This window comes from Gymnogyps californianus, chromosome 21 (genome assembly GCF_018139145.2).
Source record: "Gymnogyps californianus isolate 813 chromosome 21, ASM1813914v2, whole genome shotgun sequence".
Lineage (NCBI taxonomy): Eukaryota > Metazoa > Chordata > Aves > Accipitriformes > Cathartidae > Gymnogyps > Gymnogyps californianus.
The window spans coordinates 576319-598683 of record NC_059491.1 but is presented as its reverse complement, the minus strand read 5'-3'; the positions used below and the strand labels follow the sequence as shown (position 1 = coordinate 598683).

The following is a 22365-nucleotide window of genomic DNA, read 5'->3' as shown; positions in this document are numbered from 1 at the left end:
TAATAGGGAGCGTTAGGCTTTTACCTGTCGGATCTCCAAGCAGAGCCCGTTAAAACGGATTCAATGAAAGGTGAACAAGGAAGAGGAGGGCCTCGTGTGGAAGACGTGTGCCAGGGCTCACGGGAGGCTGGTGTGTCATGGCTCCGCGCTGGGGGAGCGCCACGGGCACCCGGCCGGGCTGCGTACGCCAGCTCACGGACCCCGGCCCCGGGCAGAGGCACCAGTCCCAACACACGCTCTCACCTTCCCATCATCGTCACCTCCCCGAACCCAGCGCTCGCCAGTGACTCCCAGCATCCTGTCCAGCCTTTGCATTTCTTTAAGGCCTACATCAGTCTTTTTATTTTTTTATTTCCAAGCTTATACGGTAATAACACTCCAGGGTCGTTGGGGCGTAGCTCTTGTTCGACTTCGAGCCGTGCCGGTTCAGGCTCCGGCGAGGCAGGCGCCTGAGCTCCACCGAATTCACGGGGCAGGGCAGGAGCCGGGAGCCCACCTCCTCCCCGGGCACCGCACGGAGCCCCGGCCCCGCGTCCCGCCGGAGAAGGGGCTGCGGAGCCTGCCCTCCGCGGGGCTCGCAGCGAGGAGGGAGGGCAGCTCTTCGGCCCCCGGGGAAGGACCCGGGCCGCCCCCCGGCGCCGCTCCCAGAGGAAACCGCGGCAGCCCCGCGGTGCCCGGCCGGGGAGCGCAGCCCGACGCTCCGGCCGGAGCCAGACCCGCAGGCGGGAGGGCCCGGCGCGGCCCGGGGACAAGCCCGGGCCTGGGAGAGCTGCCAGCCCCCCCCCCCCCCGCCCGTTCGTGAGGCGTCAGGACAACGGGGCTGAGCTGGAGGAGCAGCACCCGGCGCAGACCGCCCCGGGGCCGGGCCGGGAGGGCGAGGCCGGCTCCCCCCCCGGCCGGGCCGCTCCTCAGGGGAGGCCCCGCAGCCGCCCCCGTCCGCTCTCTCCCCCTCCCGCCGCCTACCCGAGACGTCCTCCTCGTTCTCCGCGTCGTCCAGCAGCTCCCGGCCGGCCGCCGGCCCCCGCATGCCGGGCGGCGGCAGCGGCCCGCGGCGGGGCCGAGCGGCGGGCGAGGCCGCTCCGCGCCAAGATGGCGACCGCCGCGCCACGCCCACCCCGTGACACCCCCCCCAGCCCCGCCCTCCCCGCCCCCAGCCCCGCCCCGCCGCGCCTCCAGCCCCCTCCCCTCCCCGGCGCTCCCCGAAAATCCCCCAATCCCCCCCAAAATCAGCCCCCCCCGGGGGCCCGCCAGCCGCCAGCGGAGCGCGGGGGTATCAACAACTCTCCCCGCCGTTTATTCCAGCAAAGCAAAACTGTACAAAATGGCTGCCGGGCGGCGGGCCGGCTCAATCCTCCTCCTCCTCCTCCTCCTCGTCCTGGTTGATCTGGAAGTACCGGAGCTCGTAGCTCTCCTTGCTGTTGGCCACCACACGCAGCCAGTCGCGCAGGTTGTTCTTCTTCAGGTACTTCTTGGTCAGGTACTTCAGGTACCTGCGGGGAGAAGCGCGGCTCGGAAGCGGTTTTGCACCCCCAGATCCGCAGCGTTTCTCCAGCGGCACCGAGCAGCCTTCCCGGGACGCCCTCCGCCCACCCTGCGACCCCCGGCACGGCGGTGCTGGCAAACACCCATCCCCGTTCCCGTGGGCTTCCACCTCCACCGGGAGCAACGCGTCCCATCAGGCATGTCCCGGCAAAGCTTCTGCCAAGAAACACCACCGCCGGGGGAATCGCACCGGCAACGCCGCGACACGGAGCCTGGGAAATCATCTCCCTCCCCTCGCCCTCCGAGGCTGCGACCACAACGCCCTTATTTCCACGCCACCGGTTCAACCCGCCGCAGCGAAGCTCCGCTCGGATGGCGGCTAACCGCTGCCGGCTCCCGCAGCAGCTGCTGGGACGTGCCGGGTGCGGCACCAACACGGAGAAACCGCGCCGGGTGAAACGCGGGTGCTTGCAGAGCAGGGCACTGCCCCAACACCACACAGTTTTCCTCCTCCCACCGTTTTAGACCTCCAGCCGCCGCACCGAGCCGCCTCTGCCGCAGCAGAAACCACATTTATCGAAGCCAGACAAAGGACAGGCAGCCACGAGAAGCAGGCTGAGGATCATTTGGGAACAGCAGCCACCACACCGAGCGTCACGCAGCGTTTAACCGAGAGTCTTGGCACAACTCCGGCACCAAGACGTCTCTTCGCTACCGGGCCCTCCTGCCAGCCAGGCTCCTGTCTGAACGCCGGCAATCCCCCACCGAGGGCCTACTGCTGCCGGCAGCGACCGACCGCGGCTCCGGGTGCCGGCAGCAGCCTCGTGACGGCAACCAGCACCGCCGGGACGCGGGGCTGCCCTGCGCCTCACCTCTTTGAGAACGGGACCTCTGACGTGACCGTGATCTTGCTCTTGCTCCTCTCGATGGTCACCACGCCCCCGCCCAGGTTACCCGCTTTGCCGTTCACCTTGATCCTTTCCTGCAGGAACTGCTCCTGCAAGAGAGGAACGCCGCCGCTTAGCCGGGGCCGCCAGCTCCTGCCGGACAAGGCCTCCCCAGCTCGCTCGTGCCCGGCGCTTCGGCTTTTTGTTAGAGCTGGGGAAGAGAGAGGAGTGCCGTTATGTCCAGGCAAAGCGGAGGAAAGCTGCCTTCCTGCAGGCCAGGAGGCTCCGAGCCCGCCACCGCCTTCCGCAACAAATCCGACCGGCCCATTCAGGCCCGCGCCTAAGCGAGGTCCTCAAGTCCGAATGCACCGGCTTAGCGAGGCAGGGACGCGCTTCCTGCCCTCCGAGGGGACAGCCAGCGAAGCGACGGCTGGGTTAGGATCCTCCGAGGACACCTCAGCCGCAGCCCTGCGCTTCAAACCCGTACTCGAGCACAGTCTGAACGAAAACAGGTTCATCGGACAGCGCTGAAACGCAGCGCTCCCTGCCCTCGCAGATCCTCACAGCCTAACGGAAAACTCACCCCGCGAGGGACGAACGGCAATACTGTTCGACAGGTGGGGAAAACGCTTGTGCTTTAACTACCAAGTGTTTAAAAACAATAAGCATCTCGTAGCCTCCGGCATCACCCCGGCTCCCTTTGTCTGCGGGGCGTCTCCGAGCGGCGCAGGCTTTTACGCTGCGCCGTGCTGAGGGGCAGAAACAGAGAGGAGGGGCGGCGGGGGCTGCCGGGGGGGGGGGAGCACGCTGTTGGGAGCGGAGCCAGCAGCCCCCCCCCCACGGAAAGGCCCGGGGGGCAGCAGGGCCGTCACGTCTGCCCCCGGGGAGGCCCCGCACTCACAAAGTTGGCGGCGTCCATGATGCCATCCTCCACGGGGTGGGTACAGTCCAGGGTGAACTTCAACACCTGCTTCTTTTTTTTGCCACCTTTCGCTGCGGGCTTCTTCTGCAGCGGGGAGGGGAGGGAAGAGAGCCGTGAGGGATCCGCTCCGAGCAACGGGCCCGGGGGCGGCGGGGAGGAGGGAGGGGGCCAGACCGAGCTCCAGGCTGGAAGCAAGGGGACCGGGCCGAGCTCCGGGCTGGGGCGGGGGAAGGGAAGAAGGGAAGGGGGCAGGGGCCTTGGGGAGAGGGAAGGGCCCCCCCCCCCAGCCGCTCGCCCCCCCGGCGCTTGGCGGGCCGGGCCCGGAGGAGGCCCAGGCCCAGCCCCACGCGCAGGCCCGGGCCGGGCCGCGCCGGGCCGGAGGAGAAGGGGCCGGGGCAGACGGGGCCGGGGGCGGGGTGGGGGAGGGCGGAGGCCCGGCAGGCCCCCTGCGGGAGGGCGGGCGGGCAGGGAGGGGGCCGGCCCGGCCGCCCGCCGCCGGCGGAGACTCACCACGGGCGCCATGGCGGCTCCAGCGAAGGGGCAAAAAGGGAGCGCCGCGCCGCGCGCCTGCGCGGAAACACCTTCGGGCGGCCACGGCGCATGCGCCGCGCCGCCGCGCCGCCTGCGCCCACGCCGCCGCCGGGGCGCGCGCCGGCCGCCGCGCGCGCCGCGCGCCGCGCGCAGGCCGCCCTAGCCGACCGCTGAGCGCGTCGATGGCTTCCGCCCCCCCCCCCCCCCCCCCCCCCCCCCCCCTCCCCCCGTCCCCCGCACGCCTCTGACTGCCCCGCGAGCGCATAGTGCTGCCTGGCTGGGCGGTGCACGCAGCGCGGGGGGGCGGGGCCGCGGTCGGGGGCGGGGCCGGCGAGAAGGGGGCGGGGCCCGGCGGGGGATCGGGGCACCGGGGACCGGGGCCGGCCGGGATCGGGGGCGGCAAGGACAAGGGGATCGGTCTGGCAGGGACCGAGGGGTCGGGGCCCCTCTGGAGCACGGTGCGGCCCGGGGCGCCTCGCCGCCCGCCGGGTGCACGTGTCCCTGCACCCCCGGTCACTGCCGGTGGCAGCACCCCTGCACCCCGGGGCGCCGTGCTGCCTGCAGGGTAACCCCCTGCCCCCCGGGGTGCACGTGTCCCGGCACCCCGGTCACTGTCCGCCGGGTGCACGTGTCCCGGCACCCCGGTCACTGCCCACCCGGTGCACCCTCACCTCCCGGGAGCCATCGCCAGGCCACGTGGATGCCCCCGTCCCCGCAGCCTGGCTGCACCCCGGGGCCCGTGTCCCCGCAGTCCCCGCACCCCGAGGGCCGTCCCCGCCGTAGGGCGCCGAGGAGCGCGCGGGGCTATTTTTGGGCCGTGGCGTGGCAACCGTCCGGCGGTGCCAGGGGGCCCCACGTCACGGGGGCGGCCAGGCCCTGCCGCCTCGGCATCGCTCTCATTCCAGCCGGCGCGCGGGGAGCGGCGGCACGGCTTGACTCGGCACGGCACGGCCGATCCCCCGGCTTACAGACGGGGAGAGGTAAAGCCTTCGCCTGGCCACGGTGCCCCCCGGGCCGGGGGCTCCCCGGTGTGTGGGGCAGCTGGCTGCCTTCGCTGCCGGGCTGCCATCGTAGGGGACATCCCAGGGCAGGGGAGGCCCCGTCGCGGGGGGACGCTCCCTCCTGGGGGACACCCAGTCCTGGGGGATCCCCCACCCCTGTGCTGGGGGACGCTCCTTTGCAGGGGACACCCCATCCCGGGGGATGCTCCCGCTCTGGGGATGCCCACCCCGGGGGCCACGGCACCCGGCCCTGCTGCCCCCAGCCCACGGTGCCCGGGGGAAGGGGCGCGTTCGGGGCAGCCTCGTGCCGCTCAGCTCATAACCTAAAAATAGGCAGCGGCTCACGGGGGGGGCAGGATTCGTCCTTTCCGCGGCGGCCGCGGTGCTCGCGCAGAGCGGTGCCGCACGGGGGGCACAGGGGGTGAAGCGGGGCGCGGGGGGGGCCGCTCTCTGCCCCGCAGATGGCCGGCGGCATTTTCTCCCCGCTGGGGAGCTGCTCGGAGCTGGAGAAGGCCAACTGCCACCCGCTGGTCTGCCTGCTCTGCCACGAGCCCTACCAGCACCCCTGCCTGCTCGACTGCTACCACAACTTCTGCGCCAGCTGCCTGCGGGGCCGCGCCAGCGACGGCCGCCTGCGCTGCCCGCTCTGCGGGTAAGGGACGGACCCTGCCCGGGGACGGGGGGGGACGCCGGGACCAGGGCACGCGGCCGGCAGCCTGCTCCCAGTGTCCCCAAGCCTGCCCTGGACGGGTGTCGCCATCCCTGTCCCCGTCCCATCCCCGCAGGCACCCCTCGGTGGTGAGGGGGGGCACGGGGCTTCCCCCCGTGGACCGGCTCCTGCAGTTCCTGGTGGACAGCTCGGCCGACGGCGAGGAGGACGTGCAGTGCGCCAACTGCGACCGGCGCTGCGCCAAGGCGGTGAGGGCAGCGGGGCGGGCAGGCGGGGCGGGCAGGGGACCCCCGCCGGGGCCGTGCCCGCCGCCAGCCGCCCCCCCCCCCACGAAGGAGCTGGACACCATGTACTTCTGCAACACCTGCGGGCAGCCCCTCTGCGCCCCGTGCCGCGAGGAGACCCACCGCGCCAAGATGTTCGCCCGCCACGAGATCGTCTCCCTCTCGAAGCGCACCAAAGACATCCACAAGAAGTGCCGTGAGTGCCGTGCCGGGCTGCGCCGTGCCGCGCCATGCTGCGCCGTGCCGCGCCAGCCTGCCCGACACCCCCGTCCCTCGCAGCGCTGCACGAGGAGCCCTACATCATGTTCTCCACCGAGAAGAAGTCCATGCTCTGCATCAACTGCTTCAGGGACATGCAGGGGTGAGCGGCCCCGGCCCCGCGCCCGCCCCGCGCCCCATCCCGGCCCGTGCCCTGACGCCCGTGCCCGCAGGGAGAGCCGGGCGCACTGCATCGACATCGAGACGGCGTACATGCAGGGCTGCCAGCGGCTGGACCAGGCGGTGATGGTGGGCTGTGCCGGCGGGTCTCGGGGAAGGGGGGGGTATGGGGGTGCAGTGCTGCCTGCAGCGCCGCAGCCGCCCCGCCGCCCCCGGGCAGGCCGTGAAGGAGCTGCAGACCTCCACGCGCGAGGCCATCGTCCTCCTCAAGGCCATGATCGAGGAGGTGCGCAACAGTGCCAGCGAGGAGGAGGCGGCCATCAACTCCCTCTTCGGCCGCATGCAGGTGCGGGGCAACCGCCCGCGCATCGCGCCCTGCGCCCAGGGTCGCGCCATGCACGGGCACGGCGGAGCCGGGGCAGCAGGAGGGAACCGGGGTGGCCGCAGGACACAGGGTGGCCGTGCCGTTTGCAGGAGCAGCTCTCCGAGAGGAAGAAAACGCTCCTGAAAGCCGTGCAGAGGTGAGGGGCCGCGGGCTGAGCCCCCTCCCAAGGGTGTCCCCCCCCTTCCCGGGGTGTATTGGGGTACCCTGGGGCCGGATGGCTCCCCGGTGCCCCACAAAGGCTGGGCCATACCCTGCTCTGCTGCAGCCAGCACGAGGAGAAGGAGAAGGCGTTCAAGGAGCAGCTCGCCCACCTCGCCTCCCTGCTGCCCACCCTGCAGGTAGGGCCCTGGGCCGGGCAGGGATGCCCTGGCCCCAGGAGCCGGGCAGGGGCCGGGCTGCCACGGCCCCGAGGGGCGCCGGCGGTGACACCCCCCTGTGTACAGGTCCACCTGGTGACCTGCTCGGCATTCCTGAGCTCCGCCAACAAAGCCGAGTTCCTGGACCTGGGCTACGTGAGTGGTGCCAGCACTGCGGGGTGGCTGGAGCATCCTGCCGCGGTGCCGTGGGGTGGCCAGTGCACCCTGCCGATGTGCCGTGAGGCAGCCGGAGCATCCTGCCGTGGTGCTGGGCTCACGGGCAGGGTGCCGGGCACCCCTCACCGCGCCTCGCCGCTGCCTTTCAGCAACTGATGGAGAGGCTGCAGAGGATCGTCAAGCTGCCGCACCGCCTGCGGCCGGCCCAGACCAGCAAGGTAGAGCCCTGCCGCTCGCCCGGGGCCGAGCCCCTGCCCACAGCGCCCTGCGGGCAGCCCCGGCTGCCGGCTCTGCCCCGGCCCCAGCCGCGCTCGCCCCTGTCTCGCCCCCCAGATCAACAGCGAGTACCAGGCAGAGTTCGCCCGCTGCCTGGAGCCCCTGCTGATGCTCAGCCCCCGCCGCTCTGTGGTGGGCAGCGCCGGCGGCATCGGTCCCGGCATCGCTGGCACGAACATGTGAGGTGCTAGGATCGCACCCGGGGCCGGGGCGCATCCTGCCACGCGTGCCGCTGCGTCCCCTGCCGCGCGCCGTGCCACGCATCCCCGCTCGGCATCCTGCCACGCCAAGCTCGCCCCCGCTGCTGCCCTTGAGGCTGTCACCTCGGCGGTGGCGCGGGGACAGCGGGGAGCACAGCTGCGCTGACGAACGACAGGCGCGGGGGCTTCAAGTGACACTTCTGGGAAGCGGGGCGGGCAGCAGGGCTGGCAGCGGGGCGGGCAGCAGGGTGCCTGGGTGAGCCTGCACCCTGCTCCCCAGCCCGGCCCCCCGCCGCGGTCCCCGGAGGGCTCTGCCCCCGCTGCCGCGGGTGCTGCGCCGCAGCCAGCTCCTGCTCGCCCGCACGCCCGCGGCGCCGCAGCCTCTTTGCCCGCCACTATTTTTATCAGAATTTCAGGGAAGTGCCCGGCCGTTCCTCGCTCGGGATATATTTAGGCCCGTTGATGTCACGGCAGCACCGGCCCTGCCAGGCGCTCCCGGCCGGAGAGGACAAACGGGCACTGCCACCCCATGGGGACCGCTCCTCGCCCCCGGCGGGGCTCGGCACCGCAGGGCGGCTGAGCTCCTGGGGGCTGCTGGCCCCGGCGCGGGCAGGGGGAGCACGGCGCTGCACGGTAGGACCAATGGCGGTGGGGTAGCAGAGCCGGGGCGGTGGGCAGCGTGATGGGGGAGACGCAGAGGCAGTGGCACCTGCCAAGGGGCCAGGAGATACCGGCGGTGAGGGAGCGAGCCGCATCCTTCCCTTTAGAAACCGGAGCGTGCCAAGCTCGGCTCCTGCCTTCTCCCTGCCGCAGCTCATCCCGAAGCCGCAGGCATCGGGAGAGCAGCCCACGGAAACCCGACTTGCGGGGCGGCGTAAGGCACCTCCGACTGACCTCGCGTGCTTACGTGCGGGGCTGGTGCGTCCCCAGGCACCCCGGGGGCGAGGGGCAGCGGGGCCGAGCCGGCGGCGGGCCCCTGGCACCTCGCCCCCGCCGCTCGCCTGCAGCGCGCCCCTGTCGCCCTCTCCGCGCAGGCTCCCTGGCGGCCAATGCTCCAAGACCCTCATGGTGCCCAGCTGCCCCCCCGCCGGCGATAAAATGTCCGCCGGCCCCATGGTGCGGAAGCCGACGATGCACCGGTACATCAGCACCAAGGTCCTGCTGGCCGAGGGGCGCGAGACCCCCTTCGCCGAGCACTGCCGCAACTACGAGAACACCTACCGGGTAGGGAGCGCGGGTCGGGACGGGTGGGGACGGGTGGGGACGGTGCTGCTCACGTGGCGGTGCCCCCCGGCCCCCGCAGATGCTGCAGACGGAGATCCAGGGCCTGAAGGACCAGGTGCAGGAGCTGCACCGCGACCTCACCAAGCACCACTCGCTCATCAAGACGGAGATCATGAGCGAGATCCTGCAGAAGTCCCTGCAGATGGACGTGCAGATCGCGGCCCACTACTCCGCCGTGGAGATGATGCGCAGCGTCTTCGAGGAGGTACGGCCGGCGCGTCCCGGCGGAGCAGGGTCCCTCCGTGCCGCGCCGCCGCACGCTGCCCGGCTCCTTCTTCCCCTTCCAGGTCTGGGAGGAGACGTACCAGCGGGTGGCAAACGAGCAGGAGATCTATGAAGGTACCGGCGACCCCGCTCCCCCGGCCCCGAACCCCCCGTGCCCGCTCCGGGGGCGGGGGGGCAGCCGTGGCCACGGCCCGCTCCTCTCGCCCCCCAGCCCAGCTCCACGACCTGCTGCAGCTGCGGCAGGAGAACAGCTGCCTGACCACCATCACCAAGCAGATCGCGCCCTACGTCCGCTCCATCGCCAAGGTGAAGGAGCGGCTGGAGCCCAGGTGAGGGGTGCAGGGGAGGGGGTTTTGGGGCCGGGGGGGGACGCGGCCGTGGCTCACGCCCGTCCCGCGGCAGGCTGCAGGAGCACCGGGAGCCCAAGGAGGAACAGGCGCAGATGCTGCTCAAGATCTGCGACGACAGCAAAGCGGCGCCAAGGTAGGCGAGGGCGAGCGCCCGGGTGCCGAATTCCCTCCCTGCCCTTTCCTGGCCGCTGACCCTGCCGAGGCACCTTCCCTTCCCCAGGGACAGCGGCAAGGAGGGGGCTCCGGCCAGCCCCGGGGAGGGCTGCGCGCCCGGCGCTGCCCCCGGAGACCCCTCCCCGAAAAGCAAAGACTGCTGCAGGGGCCAGCCGAAAAGCGGGACCGAGAGCGCCGCCCGGAAAGAGCTTGCACCGTAGAGCCTGACGCCGAGCGAGGGCGCGGAGCCGCTCGCTGCACAAAAGCCGTGCCCCAGTTGTGAACCGGCTCCTCTTGCCTTGTGCCACGAGCGAAAACGCAGCCCGGGCACACAGTGTCTGCGGCGTATCAAAAGCCTGCCTTAGGGCGACTGCGTTCGTCTGAAAAATCCTTAATTGTCTTTATACTCTCCCTCTCGTGTGTCGGAAGTGAAATAAAAGGGCGCAAGCGTACCTGTCCGCTTGGTTCTGCGCCCCGGAAAAAACGGGGCCTGCCAGCTCCGGGCGTCCAGCCACTCTTAAAACCACAAAGTTTGCAAACATGGGGTAAATGAAACAAAAAAACCCGGCGTAGGGCAGAGCCGGGAGCTCACCGCAGGCTCTCAGAGCGTCCTGCGAACCGCCGACAGGCAGCGGAGCGAAAACACAGGCAGGGCGCTAGAAACAGGCGCTCTGCTCCTTGCGCGTCTGCGCTATTTAAAAACTTACCGACTGCTGCGGCGCAGGAGGGCAGGGTTTGACAGCTTTCTCCGGCTTTTCACTAAAGATTCGGACGCCTTCCCCGCGCCTGGTGAGCTCCGGTCTCCTCACCGAGCTTCCAGTCACAGGTTTCGGGAAAATAAAAGGTTAAGAGAGGCTGCCGGTCTCAAAAGCACCGAGAGGGCTCTGAAGATTTTGCTCAAGGGGAATTTTATCCCTTTCTTTCGGTGCCCACGCATCCCGCCTTGGGCAGACCCTGCCGCCGCGCAGCTGGAACCGGGGTCAGAGCTAGCGCTGGCACGCTCTCGCCCATTAGGGTCGAGGGGCATTTACTACAAAGAACAACTTGAGAATAAAGCTGAAGTTTCCGTCGTCAGCTCACGTCAAATCCCAGCGACAATCGCTTTGTTTGTTTGTTTCAAAGTACGCTGGCGCAAGTTCACAGCAGAAACGTCAACGCCTACAAAATAATTAGTTAAAAATTCACTTGCCCGAGGCACGCTGGCTACAACAGCAGGTCGCAGCTTCCGGCAGGGCGTGCGTCGGAGGCACAGAAAAGCCCGAGCGGGGCCCTACGAGCGACTACGCAGAGAAATCGGCGCTATCCGGCTGGTGTATTTTCACATTTGCTCTCTTCTCCCAAGCTAAAACCACGCTCGGTAAAAGACAAATTACCAGCGAAGGCGTTAAGCGGACGCTCCGTGCAGAACGCACTCTGCAATACAAAGCAAACCCGGCGGAGGAAGGACTCTGCGTCGGTTAAGCGAGGCGAGACGGAGAATTCGCCCCGTCCCTGGGGCCGTGCAGCCCCGCGAGTCACCGCGAGTTGCGGTCATGCTTTAACGCAACACTGGCCTGGACCGCAAACCCACTGGGAATTGTAAAGGTAAGGATTCCAGTTTCGATGATGTCATCGGCACCTCAGGAGATCTCCAAATAACCACCAGACAGCAGTCGGCAATATTTTTTGTTTTATATAAAAAAACCAACCAAAATCAAAGCAATTTCCATCAGTGCCCCCTTTCCTGAGCCATACCACAGCACCTTCACCGAGGAACACCGCAAGCCCGAAGCGTGAACTGACAAGCAACTTGTTTCCATTCCAGCTAGGAAGAATAACGTAAAACTCAAGAAAACAGTGAACCTCTTTGGTATATAACGACAGAATAAGTTATACCACAAAGCTCGAGTAGGAACCATTTCCAAAATGGTAACGTTTAAAATAGCATTAGCTAGCCAAACTTTTTTCCCCGTTTGGAGAATTTCCCTAGAAGCGTCTCCTAGTCACGCCAACATCCCAGCTTTCGCCCAAAAAAGCAGGCAAGAATCTTGAGCGCTAAAGCCCCCGGCAAGCCCGGCAGCTGCGGTTCTTTCCCAACCCAAAATCCCGGGATCTCTGCAGGACGGAGGCGGCCCGGCAGGAGAGGAAGCAGCGCGCTTTGGAAGCGGGAAGAGGGAACAGAGGTGGCGGCGGGGAGGCTCGGGAAGGCAGCGGCTGAAACGGTGACTCCCGAATTCGCGGTGGCAGCCGAGGAGGAGGGAGAGGGCTCACTCTCCTGCCGTGTTTCACAGAGGTGCTCGCGATCCAGCGGCACGAGGCGAGCGGAAGAATCCTCCCTGCGAACGTTAACGCCTGGGAGAGAACCGACTGGTGCCGCGCTGCCGGCTCTCCGGCAAGCAGGGGGTAGGCAGCCCCCGCACCCGAGGAGCGGAGAGCTGGAGGCCGGCTCCCGCGAGCCGCCCGAGCGCCAGCTTGCAGAATCGGGCCTAAAGAGATTAAAGCCACGCTGCCTGGCTCGCAAGGTCAAAAAGCTTTAAAATCGAATTATGGCACAGGAACAATCCGCTGACCGGCGCCTTTCCTGCACGGGGGCGGGAGGGCAGAGCTGTTCTCCGGAAGAATCGGTCCGGAGGCGTGTAATTCAGCTGCTGCAGGCAGGAGGGTTCGAGTCTCTTTAGGGTCGCTACAGGCTAAGTTATCTGGAAGATCCCTGAATGTGCAACGAAGGACTTATCTCGAGGAGGACGAACGAGCTTCTGATCTGCTAGCGACCCGGCAGGCCGCCGAGCTCCGCAGCCCTTCGCCAGCTCCTCCTGGGCGGCCGGGAAATACCGACGGTCTACTCCCGGCGCCGGCACCACGCATCGTCCCTCGCCCCGCCGTGCCTGGAGCCGGGCGTTCGCTCAGCCAGTCCGGTTTTCGCCCGCGTTACAGTTCCACCTTGACTCCTTTAATAAAAGGGAGACCCGACGGCACCTTCCTTTTGTACTCCAGGTACTCTTCTCCAAAGAAGTGAATGAGCGTGATCTCCTCCTCCTCGATCCGCTCCCTGAAGAAGCGCCAGGACACCAGCGCGTAGCCCACCATGCAGATGGGATTGCAGAGTAACACCTGCAAACAGACACCGGCGGTTAGCGTCCCCTCACCTCCCGGAGAAACCGCGGCTGCCCCCCGCCCCCACATGCTAATCACCCTTCGTTAAGTTTGCCATGAGGTCTAAACGCTCTCCAAAGAAAAGAAAATATCCCAGCGCCTTTTGTGGAATTTCATTCCGGGGAGAAATTAGTGCTTATGAAGAAAGCGGCCCGCGGGCAGCTGCCTGCTCCTGCCGCCCTGGCTAAGAGCGGCACCCCGGCTCTAGAGAGCCCGTGCGTGGCCGCGCTGCTCCGCATGCGGTCTTTACGGTCTCTCTCCAGAGAAATAAAACCAAATGCCAGCCACGAGAGGAGCGTGACTAAGGCAGCGCCGAGTTACAGCTCGACCGCAGCTGGCTTCCAGTTCACCCTCCGGCCCGGGCCCTGGGCACTCTTAGGGGGAGTTTTCTTTGCCATCCGCACAGGACTGGTGTTTGGCAGGAGCAAGGCCGAGTCCCACCGCTTACGGAAGGCGTTTTGGCCACAGGGATGCAAGGCAACTCCGGACACCAGCTTTAGGCTAGCAGCGGATCACACCCCGAGCCTCCGAGGGCGTTCTGGCTCAAACCCCGGCCCCGCCGCCCCCGCTTATTGCACACAGAAAATTAAGGCGACGGGGTCTTCCCAAAGATCGTGCGGGGCGGAGCGCTCGGGGTTTCCTGATCCCCCACGTGCCGGGGGGAGGCAGGAGGCGTCCAAATCCAGGCCTGGGCCGCCCCTGCCGCTGACCGCTGGCGGTTTGCATCCCGTTACGGGTGCGGGGCAGTGTTAAGAAGAAAGACCCGGGTTGTAAGATGGAAGTATCTGAGCGCGTTGTATACGGTACCTGCGTTCCAATACTCCAGTAAAACCATCCCACGTAAGACGGGTGCCGGAACCACCCATACACCCCGCTTGTCACCAAAGTATGAGTATCCGATTTCTCATTCTGAACAATATGGTTGAAGTTGGAGCCAGCTGTGAGCATGGCCGCTTTCCTCAGACAATCCCCAAAGATCACCATCACCAAGCCTACAGTGCTCAGCCAGGTGATCTGCTTCAGCTCTGCAAGGGAACAAGGACGGGTCACAACAGGTTTGCACAGCCCACGCCGGCGGCGCGGGGGGCTCACGGGGGGCTGGGTCGCTGGGTGGGCTTCCCCCCCCCCATCTCAAAGCGGGACAACGTGTACGACAGCCAGCGTTCCACGCGCTGCCATCCCGCCACCAAAACAAATAAAAATAGCGTCCCCTGCCCCGGAGTCTCCCCCCGACGCGCAGCCTGTACGTCCTCGCAGCAGATCGCCCTAAGGGGAACCCAGTTCCAAGGCAGAGCCCGGCTTTACGGTGTAGAGTAAAGCCGCGTAAAGCACAGCCAAGCAGACGCGCTCAGGCCGGACACGGGGAGTCCGCAGCCATTGTGAAGCGGGAAGGGGAACATCTCCCTCTCCCAAATAAAAAAGAAGCACCCGAGATTGGGCGAACAGCAACGTTTTTTGCCGATTTGATTTTATTCGAGGTCAAAAGACGCCCAGATGTAACTGAAGCGTCGTTCTTTGTACCACCAAAGCGGCTCAAAAGATGCAGGCAGAAAAGGGCTGAAGACCCGCTACACGGCAAAGATGGGGTGGCGCGTCAGAGCGAGGGGGGCGCTCCCCCTCGCCCCCCGAAGACCGAAACCGAGAGGCTTTGAGCACAGGGAGATTAAGACCACGTCAAAGCCCTCCTCCGCCGCCAGCAAGGGCCGGCTAAGCGGGGGTCACCAGCACTTTGCTACCGGACAGGTGGGCCCCAGGCGAGGCAGGCGCAGCCAGGCAGAGCCAGGGGATGGCAGGCGGGAGGGTGGGCGGCAGGGAGGGGCAGGGTGGCGGCTGACCTGGGAAGAGAAGCTTCTCCAGCGTGAACTCCACCCAGGAGGAGAGGGCGGCCAGGTTGTACTCGAAGCTGTGGTTGAGCAGGAAGGAGTCCAGCGAGAGGCTGCGCGGGTTGTTGATGGCCGTCACCAGGTACTCCGAGTAGTGGAAGAGGGAGAGGGAGCACATGTACCTGCGGCGGGAGGGAGGGAGGGAGCGCTTGGCAGGGCCGGGGGCCGTCGCACCGGCCCGGCTGCCCCGGCCCCCGCCGGCCCTCCCCTTACCAGCCGAAGTGGCGCCAGGCGGAGCGGCCGGCGCTGAGCAGCAGCCCGCAGCCGAAGGCGAAGCCCAGGAAGCACGCCCGGACGGCGATCTGCAAGCAGAGAGAGAGGGGAGAAACCGCCGCCCCCGCCGCCGCCGCCCCCCGGACCTGGGCCCGCCGCGGCCTTCCCCTGGGCCCGGTGTCTTCCGACCGCCGCCCCCCGGGCCCGGCCCTGGTGTCGTCCCCCCCGCCCCCAAGGCCTCCTTCCACCCCGCCGCCCCTCAGGCCCGCTCCCCAGAGCCTCCCCCCATCCCGCCGCCCCCGCACCTTGTAGAGCGGCCGCGGGTAGAGCAGCAGCAGCGCCGCGTTGACGCCCGCCACGTGTAGGGCGAGCGCCAGGCGGCCGCGCAGGCCGGGGGCGGCCAGCAGGGCGGAGGGGGAGCCCAGCGCCACCGGCAGCGCCGCCACCGAGGCGCCCAGCAGGAAGGCGGCCAGGCTGGCGCGGGCCTCCCGGCCCAGCCGCCCCCGCCGCGGACCCGCCGCCGCCGCCGCCATCATGGCGGCGCCCACCCCGCCCGCGTCGCCCGGGAAACGGCCGCGCCGCTCTCGCGAGAGCTCCGCCCCGCGCAGGCGCAGCAGCCCTAGGAGCGGCGCCGCTCTCGCGAGAGGTGCGCCGCGCAGGCGCATTCGCCCAGGCAGCGGGGCCGCGCAGGCGCACTGGCCGCCGCCGGTGGGAGCGGGACGGTCCCGGAGCCCGGCCCGGCGCCGGTTTTGCTTTTGGTCGTCGTTTCACATCGCGAACCGGAACAGCCGCTCCGAGGGCGAAGGCGCCGTTCCCGGCTCGGGCTGTAACCTTCAGGCCACCGTCCCCTCACCACCCGCCGGGCCGCCGCCCGCCCTCTCCCGCTGCGGGCCGCCGCCCCGGCCCCGGGGCTCTCTCTGGCACCTGCCCCACGCCTGGGAGGCCGAGAGAAACGTGGTGTACCCCGCGGGGCAGCGGAGGAAACCGGTAGTCGCTGCCCCATCCGCCACCGGCCCCGAGGCCCAGCGCAGCCGCACCCGGCCTCCAGGCCCCAGGGTGAAGAGCTGCGTGGGCCCTGGGGGGCCAGCCGCAGTCCCGGGCCGGCGAGGGGATCCGCGCTGGATGGCTGCCGACCTGCGGGATTCCGTTAAAAGAGGCAGAATTTCTTAAAAACAAGGGCAGGAGCCCGCTGCGCCGCTCGGGGAGCCCGGGAGGGTCCAGGGGGGAAGCAGCACAATTGTTTGCAATAAAGCTCCTAAGCCAGAATTGCTGCTGCTCGAGCCAGAAAACAAAACAAAACAGCAACACCGATTTTCTTTCAGTCAACGACAACAGATTTTATTTATGCCACAGGATTCCTTAAATAATTTAGTTGTGCACAGAGAAACTACCTAGAGATGTCAACGAAACGGTCCGAGACATTCAGTACGATACCGGGGCGCGTTTCTCGTCGCCAGTATCGTACGTAAGCTTTGGTGTGCAGTTTTAGGACATACTGGCAAGTTTAACACAGCATCACAAAGACTCGTGGCCTCGCGCGTCCCTCGCGCCGCGCCGCTGCCCCGCTCCAGCACGGGCAGCAGCTTCGCTTACAGGGTTAAACGGTGAAAACAGGGCTCCAGAGGTGAATGGCGAGCGACCGGGAAGGCTCCCGGAGGCTTTCGGGGTGCTTAAGCCACCTAAAGCACAAGGTCTACGGCACTAAACCGATCAGCAGCGAAGCAACCGCACCACCGCGGCGGCTCCGGCGGCAGGCGGGGGCGGGCGAAGGCGCGAGGCCCGGCGCGGACCGGACACGACACTAACGGGAACCTGGACGTTTGGCGGGCGAAGGCTGCGGGAGCGCGGGGCGGCGCGGGACGGGATCACTGCCGGGCAGCCTGCTGCATCTGCGCCTGCCGCTTGGCTTTCGTCTGGAGGTACCTGCCCTTCCCTTCCTCGAAGCGCCGCTTCTCATCCTCCGTCTCCGTCTGCCGGCGACAGAAAGAAAACGAAGCCAGCGGCGTCAGCTGCCTCGGGGCAGCGCAGCTCTCCCACGCCACACCTTGCAAGCGTGTGCGGGAGGGAAACGCGCCTCCCCTTACAGGGAACGTAAAGGAAAACCTGCGCTCCGTGAAATACGTGTTTTGACAGCTAATGCACTCCTGCACGGAGCAGGAGGAGACCCGCGCGGGATCAAATATTAATCAAGAAACAGCCCCCAGTCAGCAGCGCCGCGTCAGCAAAGCCCTGCCGGGATCAGGACAGCTAAAAACAGGCAGGAGGGCCCGCAGCCCGGCGGGGAGAGCTCTTACCAGCAGCTGCGGGACAGGCAGGGGCTTCCCCTCCTTGCTCAGGGAGACGTAGGTGAAGAAGGCGCTGACGGCACGGTACCGCTCCCGAGGCTCGTCCACGAACGGGTCGGCATCCACAAAGACTTCGATTTCCATGGATTTATTGCTCGTGAAGGTCATGCGCCCCGAAATGGTGATGACGCTGCCTGCGAAGCCGAGAGGGGCCGGTTAAGCAGGCGGCCCCCGCTTCTGCTCAGAGAAAGGGAGCAAGGGGTCCCGCGTGTTTTATGCTTAAGCCATGTCTTAAGCGGAGCTTCTCGGCACAGGACAAGTGTAACGGGGACTAAATTTCTCTGCCAGTGTGTCCCGAGCACGCACCCAAGGGAGCTGGGACGTGGCACCGCAGGAGAGCAAAGTGCCCGCCACCACCCCCGGTACCTTTTTTGATCTTCTCGTGGAAGTTGATGGCGTCCACCGAGGCGGTGACAATGTTGGTCTTGCAGTGGCGGGCGGCCACGATCCCAGCAACTTCGTCCATGAGCTTCATGGTGACACCTGGCGGGGGGAGGCAGAGGGTGCGTCTCAGGGAAGCCAGTGGGATTTGGGAAAAACCACACGTAGGTCGGTAAGGCCTTTGCACGACCAAAGCTACGCCGAGGAGTCGGACCGGAGACTGAATCCCAGCTGCAGGAAACCCCCCATACAAGCACAAAGAATTCCATCAAGAGTGCCATCAGGGTGACATCCTTACAGACCTGGGCTTAAGATTTAGGCCAGCTCTGGCTCTCCCGAATTTCTTTGCGCAAACCTCAGCCTTGCAAGGCAAGAGCGGTCCCACAAACCTCCTGCTTGGAAAGAGCTCTGAGCCACATTGTTGGTTTGGTTTTTTTTTTTTTTAAGGACGCAATTAGATGAAGAGTGGCATTCAGCGTCATCCCAGCCCTTGGCGAACATGCGTCTCCCCGGGCTCACGCTGCACGCGTCCGCCCTGCCCTGCCCTGCCTGCCCGGCAGGCGACGGGCACTGCTAGCCAAGAGGAAATTACTCCAGCAAATTGCAGTCATTGTACGCTGGGTGTTTATAATCAGCGATTTGCAATTTAAGAGACGATGACAAAATTGTAGCATTTAACAGTTGAGCATGTCGGTTTTCGGGGCCTTTTTTAAGCATAGAAAAAGACGAAGCTTTCGTCTCAGCTGAAGCAACGCTGAACCTTACAGACGGTGGAAACGGGCCTGCGCGCCTCGGGAGGCGGAGGCCGCCCCCCGAAAACACCAAGACGCACGAGTCGCTCTCAAACCGCGCTTCTGCTCCGGGGAAAAACCAACCCAGCCGTTGAACGGGGCGGCGCTCGCTCACCTCCGTGCACGAAGCCCAGCAGCGTGCAGTCCGACGGTCCCACCAGGTGGATCAGGCTGGACTGGCTGTAGCCAACAGTGTGCGGCTCTGGTTAGAGGAAGAGAGCAAAGCGGAGGTCAGAGCTGCTCGGCCAGCACCCGTACGCCATCGTACGCCCCCGTCTTAAACCGTCTGAAGGAAGAAAACATGGGGCTGGCTTGTGCAAAGCTGAAGCATGTTCAAACCAGCGTCTACATCGGCCCCGAGAAGTCCTGAGAGCAGAGGCTAGTCACCACCTGACGGGCTGCCACCTCCCTCCGATGCCCACCCATCAATTTTATTCCAGCTCAGCTCGTTTCTTCTTTTAAAGCTTTCAAAGAGCCCGAAAGCAAACGGGAGTGAACTGGACGGACACGCGGCTGTACGCTTTCCCTCCGCAGGCCACCAACCGCAGCCAAATCTCCCCGAAGCTGCCACGTAGCGGCGTCTCCAAAGAGCCACGCTTTCCCCTCGGCGTGAAGACCTCGGCCCCCACGCCCCCCCAGCCCTGGCGCATGCTGGTGACATCTGACTCGCCACTAAATCCAGGCGACAGAAATCGCACCCTCCGACTGCCGGCAGAGGGAAACCGCTCTCGGGGGTGGCTGCGTTTTCCGTCTAACGAGAGACACTAAAGGCGCTTAGCGCAGGAAAAACCAGCCGAGCCCCCGACCGCTCGGCATCGCCTCCTCGGGGGGTGACACCCGCACGGCAGCGCCCGCGGAGCCTTACCTTTCGTCTGCCTATCTGTGAGCAGGGAGAACAGAAGGGGGAAAAAAAAGCATTTGAGCAACTTTCATCCTGCATCACGCCCCGCCCCGACGATCCCCGTGTGCCACCGCTCCGCCTCTGCCGGAGGCCGCCGGCCGCTCGCCCCTTCGGCTCGCCGTCAGCGCTGCCACCGGGTTTCCAGAAGCCGGGGCGACGCTTTCGGTAGGAAAGGGATCCCCGGCGCTCCCCCAGGGAGAGTGTGACCCCAGCTCCTCCCCGTAGCTCATCCTCCCCTTCGAACACCGGCCGATGAACTTCTTGCTAAAAACTGACTTCCAGAGAGGGGCTGGAGCTGCAGAGCGTGCAAAACCCTCGCCCAACGCTTGCGTTTACCCTATGCTGAGCAAAACTAGCTCCCGCTGCCCAGGAGCGCACGAGGGATGCAAGGGTGGTGGCAGGAACCGTGTTTCGGCAGAGGGCATCCCACCCACCAGCCCGAGCCGGGGATCACAGGTGCCCGCCCGGCTCCCCCTCCGCGGCTCCAAAATCCCATCCCCATCCGCGACACAGCATTTCGGAGCGCACGCTCGCAGCCACGGGTGCCCGGGGATGGCTGGAGTTGCCTCGGGGACCAGTTCGGCCTCCCAGCACCGCCGGGACGTTTCCACAGGCCACGCACTGCCCGCGTTACCTGGGTTGATGACGGGGAAGATCACGTCGCCGTTTCTCTGCTTAGTTTCCAGCCGATCCAGCTTTTGCTCCTCGTAACGCTTCTTCCCCTCGTCCTCCTGCTCCTTTCTCGCATACTGGAAGCGAAGGCCGGTAAGAACGGGGTCAGCAAAGCCACCGGCACAGCCAGGGGTGCCGACGGGGCCAGGTTAGCGCCCGGAGAGGGCGAGCTCCAGTTTTCGGGGAGCAAAGCGAGCCATCCTACCTGGATGGGGGGAACCTCGAGGACCTTGTTCACGTTCTTCAGGGACAGCGGCACGTACCACAGCGTCGCCTTGTTCGTCACCTTCTTCGCCCCTGGCGGAGAGGGGGGCAGAGGGTGACCGTGCCGACACCGGCAGCGCTGCCGCGGTCTGGGGCTGGCCGCACACTGGCGATGCCGCCGGCACCGGGCAGCCCCCTGCCCTGCCGGCTCCTGCCGGGCTTTGGCTTGGAGCGGATGTGACAGTGCGCTTTTTGGGAAGGCGTCCCGGCAAGCGGAGCCGGTTGCCGCAGCAACAGCAGGAAAAGGGCCTCGTTCAGGCCAAAGGCAGCCACGGGCAGCAAATTAGGCAGGGGGAGCTAACGGTGGATTTTTCCGTTCTTTGCCAAAAACGATCCACAGAGCCGTAATCCCCAGGGAGCCTGCTCCGCTTCCCTTCCCAGCGCCGCCCCTCCCCGCCGCCCCCGGCGCTCCCAGTAGAAAGGCAACATCTCCCCTCTGCCCGACGCTGCTGGCGACGGTGGGCGGAGGATGGGGTCACTGCCGCGAGCTCTCGGCTTATCACGGTTATTCCTGGAGTTTTGGGACCGAGGCGCCGGCAGCCACCCACCTGTTAATATGTTTTCGGACATGACGTTGACCTGGACCTCCACAGAGCGCCGGGAGGTGTAGGTGATCTCGGCGCTGACGTTGGCCACCTCGCCGATGCACACCGGGGAGAGGAAGTCCGTCCGCTCCACCCGCGCCAGCGCGGCCACGCAGGGCTCCTGGGGACATCGAGAGAGCGAGGGTAGCGGCCGCAGCCATGCCACGCGGGACCGCAGCCGGCGGCTCCCCGGGGCCCGACCATGCCACGTGCGGCTCCGGCACTTTGACCTCCACCTTATCAGCCGGTGGCTGTGCTTCCTGCCCCACCCGTAACCGACGCCGGGGCTGCCTCTGACTCGCCCTTCACGGGAGTTAAAACATGAACAGCAGCGTAATCATGTTTCTGCTCATAAAATGCAGTTTCAGCTGGATGCTACCGGGGCCATGCTCTGGCAGCAGCCGGAGCCACCAGTGGTTTGCACACAGGAGCAAGCGCTTCTGGTGCGGGGGGACAACCGGGGGGGCCCCCGGGGATGCCTGGGGACTCCCCGCTCCCAGCAGACCCCTGAGGCGTGGCGGGGGGGTCAGAGAATCACCGAGCCAGAGCCCAGCGGGCACTCCGGCACCTACTCACCCCAGCCTGGGAGTTACAGTGGCGGGTGCTGATGATGGCTCCCGCCTCCTCAATCATCTTCAGGATGGTTCCCCCGTGGACGTTCCCCGCGACGTTGGCATCGTCCGGGCGCATGATCCTGCCAGGGGAAGGAACACGGGAGCTCGCACCCCCCTGCTGTGCCCCCAGCCCGGCTCCCGGTGCAGCCCCCCGGAGGCACCGCCATCGCCCTACCGGATGAGCTGCCAAGCCATCTCACCACGCTGATGCCGGCAACGTCACCGGTGCTGCCTGCATGCAGCTTCCTGCGAGCAGCAGTGGAAACCACCCTAAATTACCGCTGGGAGCGGAAGGAGGCATCGCTCCTCTGCCGGGGGCAGCCGGCTGCTCGGCTGGGACCGCATCTCACCGCCACCTCACTGCGGCAAACAGAGACCGAGCCGGGCACATGCCACCGCTCGACCCGGCTTCCCGGCAGCAGCAGCGGCGGCTTTTGCCGGAGTAGCAAATAATTGACCAGAGGAGGGAAGGCGAGGCACGGTGGCGATGGGGCAGCGGCTGCACGCCGGCCCGGAGAAGAGCCACGCTTCAGCAAGGCGGCCATGCCAGGGAGCCGCACCGGGCAAAGGCAGGAAAACCGGGGCGCGCCCTGCCCGCCCTGCCAGCTCACGCACACCCGAGCAAGGGCACGGCGCGGCTTCGCTGTGCCCGGCGCAGGCAGCGTCACCAGCGCAGGCAGCGACGCTGGTGCAGGCAGCGTGACTGGTGCAGGCAGCGTTGCCGGTGCCGGCAGCAGTGCAGGCAGCACCGCCGGTAGCATCCCGGTTGCAGGCCGGCCCCGGCCCCGGCGCCCTCCCGCCCGCGGTCCCCCAGCCCGCCTGCCCTCCCCTGGGTCCCCGGCAGACGGGCGGCGCGGCGGGGCCGTACCTGGAGACCTGGATGGCGGCCGGCCCGGGCCCGCGGCCCCCCGCTCCGACATGGCGGCACCGGCGCCCCGCCCGCAACGGCGCTGCGGCACCACCACGCCTCGCCACGCCACGCCCCACGCCGAGGAGGCGCGCCTCCCCCCCGCGCCTTCTCATT

General features: G+C 67.0%; 4 protein-coding genes across 4 annotated transcripts; 1 reads left to right on the top strand and 3 right to left on the bottom strand.

Annotated features, from left to right (window-relative positions):
* Positions 1 to 1271: 1271 nt before the first annotated feature.
* RPL22 (ribosomal protein L22) lies at positions 1272 to 3849 on the bottom strand. Its single transcript, XM_050909402.1, has 4 exons — positions 3802 to 3849; positions 3271 to 3375; positions 2355 to 2479; positions 1272 to 1490 (listed from the first exon to the last, which is right to left on the bottom strand). Exons 1-4 carry the CDS (start codon positions 3811 to 3813, stop codon positions 1346 to 1348), a joined length of 387 nt encoding a protein of 128 aa, XP_050765359.1. The 5' UTR covers positions 3814 to 3849; the 3' UTR covers positions 1272 to 1345.
* A 1435-nt stretch (positions 3850 to 5284) lies between these two features.
* On the top strand, positions 5285 to 9844 carry RNF207 (ring finger protein 207). Its single transcript, XM_050909266.1, has 17 exons — positions 5285 to 5475; positions 5609 to 5741; positions 5829 to 5973; positions 6057 to 6138; positions 6209 to 6284; positions 6376 to 6501; positions 6630 to 6676; positions 6806 to 6878; positions 6984 to 7052; positions 7223 to 7291; positions 7407 to 7528; positions 8584 to 8773; positions 8853 to 9038; positions 9121 to 9172; positions 9270 to 9387; positions 9461 to 9541; positions 9629 to 9844. Exons 1-17 carry the CDS (start codon positions 5285 to 5287, stop codon positions 9780 to 9782), a joined length of 1914 nt encoding a protein of 637 aa, XP_050765223.1. The 3' UTR covers positions 9783 to 9844.
* Positions 9845 to 11213: 1369 nt separating this feature from the next.
* Positions 11214 to 15325, bottom strand: ICMT (isoprenylcysteine carboxyl methyltransferase). Its single transcript, XM_050909268.1, has 5 exons — positions 15095 to 15325; positions 14790 to 14878; positions 14529 to 14698; positions 13501 to 13718; positions 11214 to 12651 (listed from the first exon to the last, which is right to left on the bottom strand). The coding sequence occupies exons 1-5, from the start codon at positions 15323 to 15325 to the stop codon at positions 12469 to 12471; spliced, it is 891 nt and encodes a 296-aa protein (XP_050765225.1). The 3' UTR covers positions 11214 to 12468.
* A 789-nt stretch (positions 15326 to 16114) lies between these two features.
* Positions 16115 to 21536, bottom strand: ACOT7 (acyl-CoA thioesterase 7). Its single transcript, XM_050909267.1, has 9 exons — positions 21517 to 21536; positions 21304 to 21421; positions 20692 to 20848; positions 20085 to 20176; positions 19842 to 19956; positions 18422 to 18508; positions 17501 to 17617; positions 17084 to 17268; positions 16115 to 16759 (listed from the first exon to the last, which is right to left on the bottom strand). Exons 1-9 carry the CDS (start codon positions 21534 to 21536, stop codon positions 16655 to 16657), a joined length of 996 nt encoding a protein of 331 aa, XP_050765224.1. The 3' UTR covers positions 16115 to 16654.
* Positions 21537 to 22365: the final 829 nt, after the last annotated feature.

What these genes read in the sequence shown, in the direction of transcription:
- ACOT7 (XM_050909267.1), bottom strand. Translation starts at nt 21,536, where the DNA reads ATGGCTTGGCAGCTCATCCG. An exon ending in GTCCGAAAACATATTAACAG is followed by an intron (nt 20,177 to 20,691) that starts GTGGGTGGCTGC and finishes CCTCTCCGCCAG; the next exon opens with GGGCGAAGAAGGTGACGAAC. An exon ending in TGCCTGTCCCGCAGCTGCTG is followed by an intron (nt 16,760 to 17,083) that starts GTAAGAGCTCTC and finishes TGTCGCCGGCAG; the next exon opens with ACGGAGACGGAGGATGAGAA.
- ICMT (XM_050909268.1), bottom strand. Translation starts at nt 15,325, where the DNA reads ATGATGGCGGCGGCGGCGGCGGGTCCGCGGCGGGGGCGGCTGGGCCGG. An exon ending in ACCCGCGGCCGCTCTACAAG is followed by an intron (nt 14,879 to 15,094) that starts GTGCGGGGGCGG and finishes CTCTGCTTGCAG; the next exon opens with ATCGCCGTCCGGGCGTGCTT. An exon ending in GGAGAAGCTTCTCTTCCCAG is followed by an intron (nt 13,719 to 14,528) that starts GTCAGCCGCCAC and finishes GTTCCCTTGCAG; the next exon opens with AGCTGAAGCAGATCACCTGG.
- RPL22 (XM_050909402.1), bottom strand. An exon ending in TCATGGACGCCGCCAACTTT is followed by an intron (nt 2,480 to 3,270) that starts GTGAGTGCGGGG and finishes CCTCTCTTGCAG; the next exon opens with GAGCAGTTCCTGCAGGAAAG. An exon ending in GAGGTCCCGTTCTCAAAGAG is followed by an intron (nt 1,491 to 2,354) that starts GTGAGGCGCAGG and finishes TTCTCCCCGCAG; the next exon opens with GTACCTGAAGTACCTGACCA.
- RNF207 (XM_050909266.1), top strand. Translation starts at nt 5,285, where the DNA reads ATGGCCGGCGGCATTTTCTCCCCGCTGGGGAGCTGCTCGGAGCTGGAG. An exon ending in AGTTCCTGGACCTGGGCTAC is followed by an intron (nt 7,053 to 7,222) that starts GTGAGTGGTGCC and finishes GCTGCCTTTCAG; the next exon opens with CAACTGATGGAGAGGCTGCA. An exon ending in GACAGCAAAGCGGCGCCAAG is followed by an intron (nt 9,542 to 9,628) that starts GTAGGCGAGGGC and finishes TCCCTTCCCCAG; the next exon opens with GGACAGCGGCAAGGAGGGGG.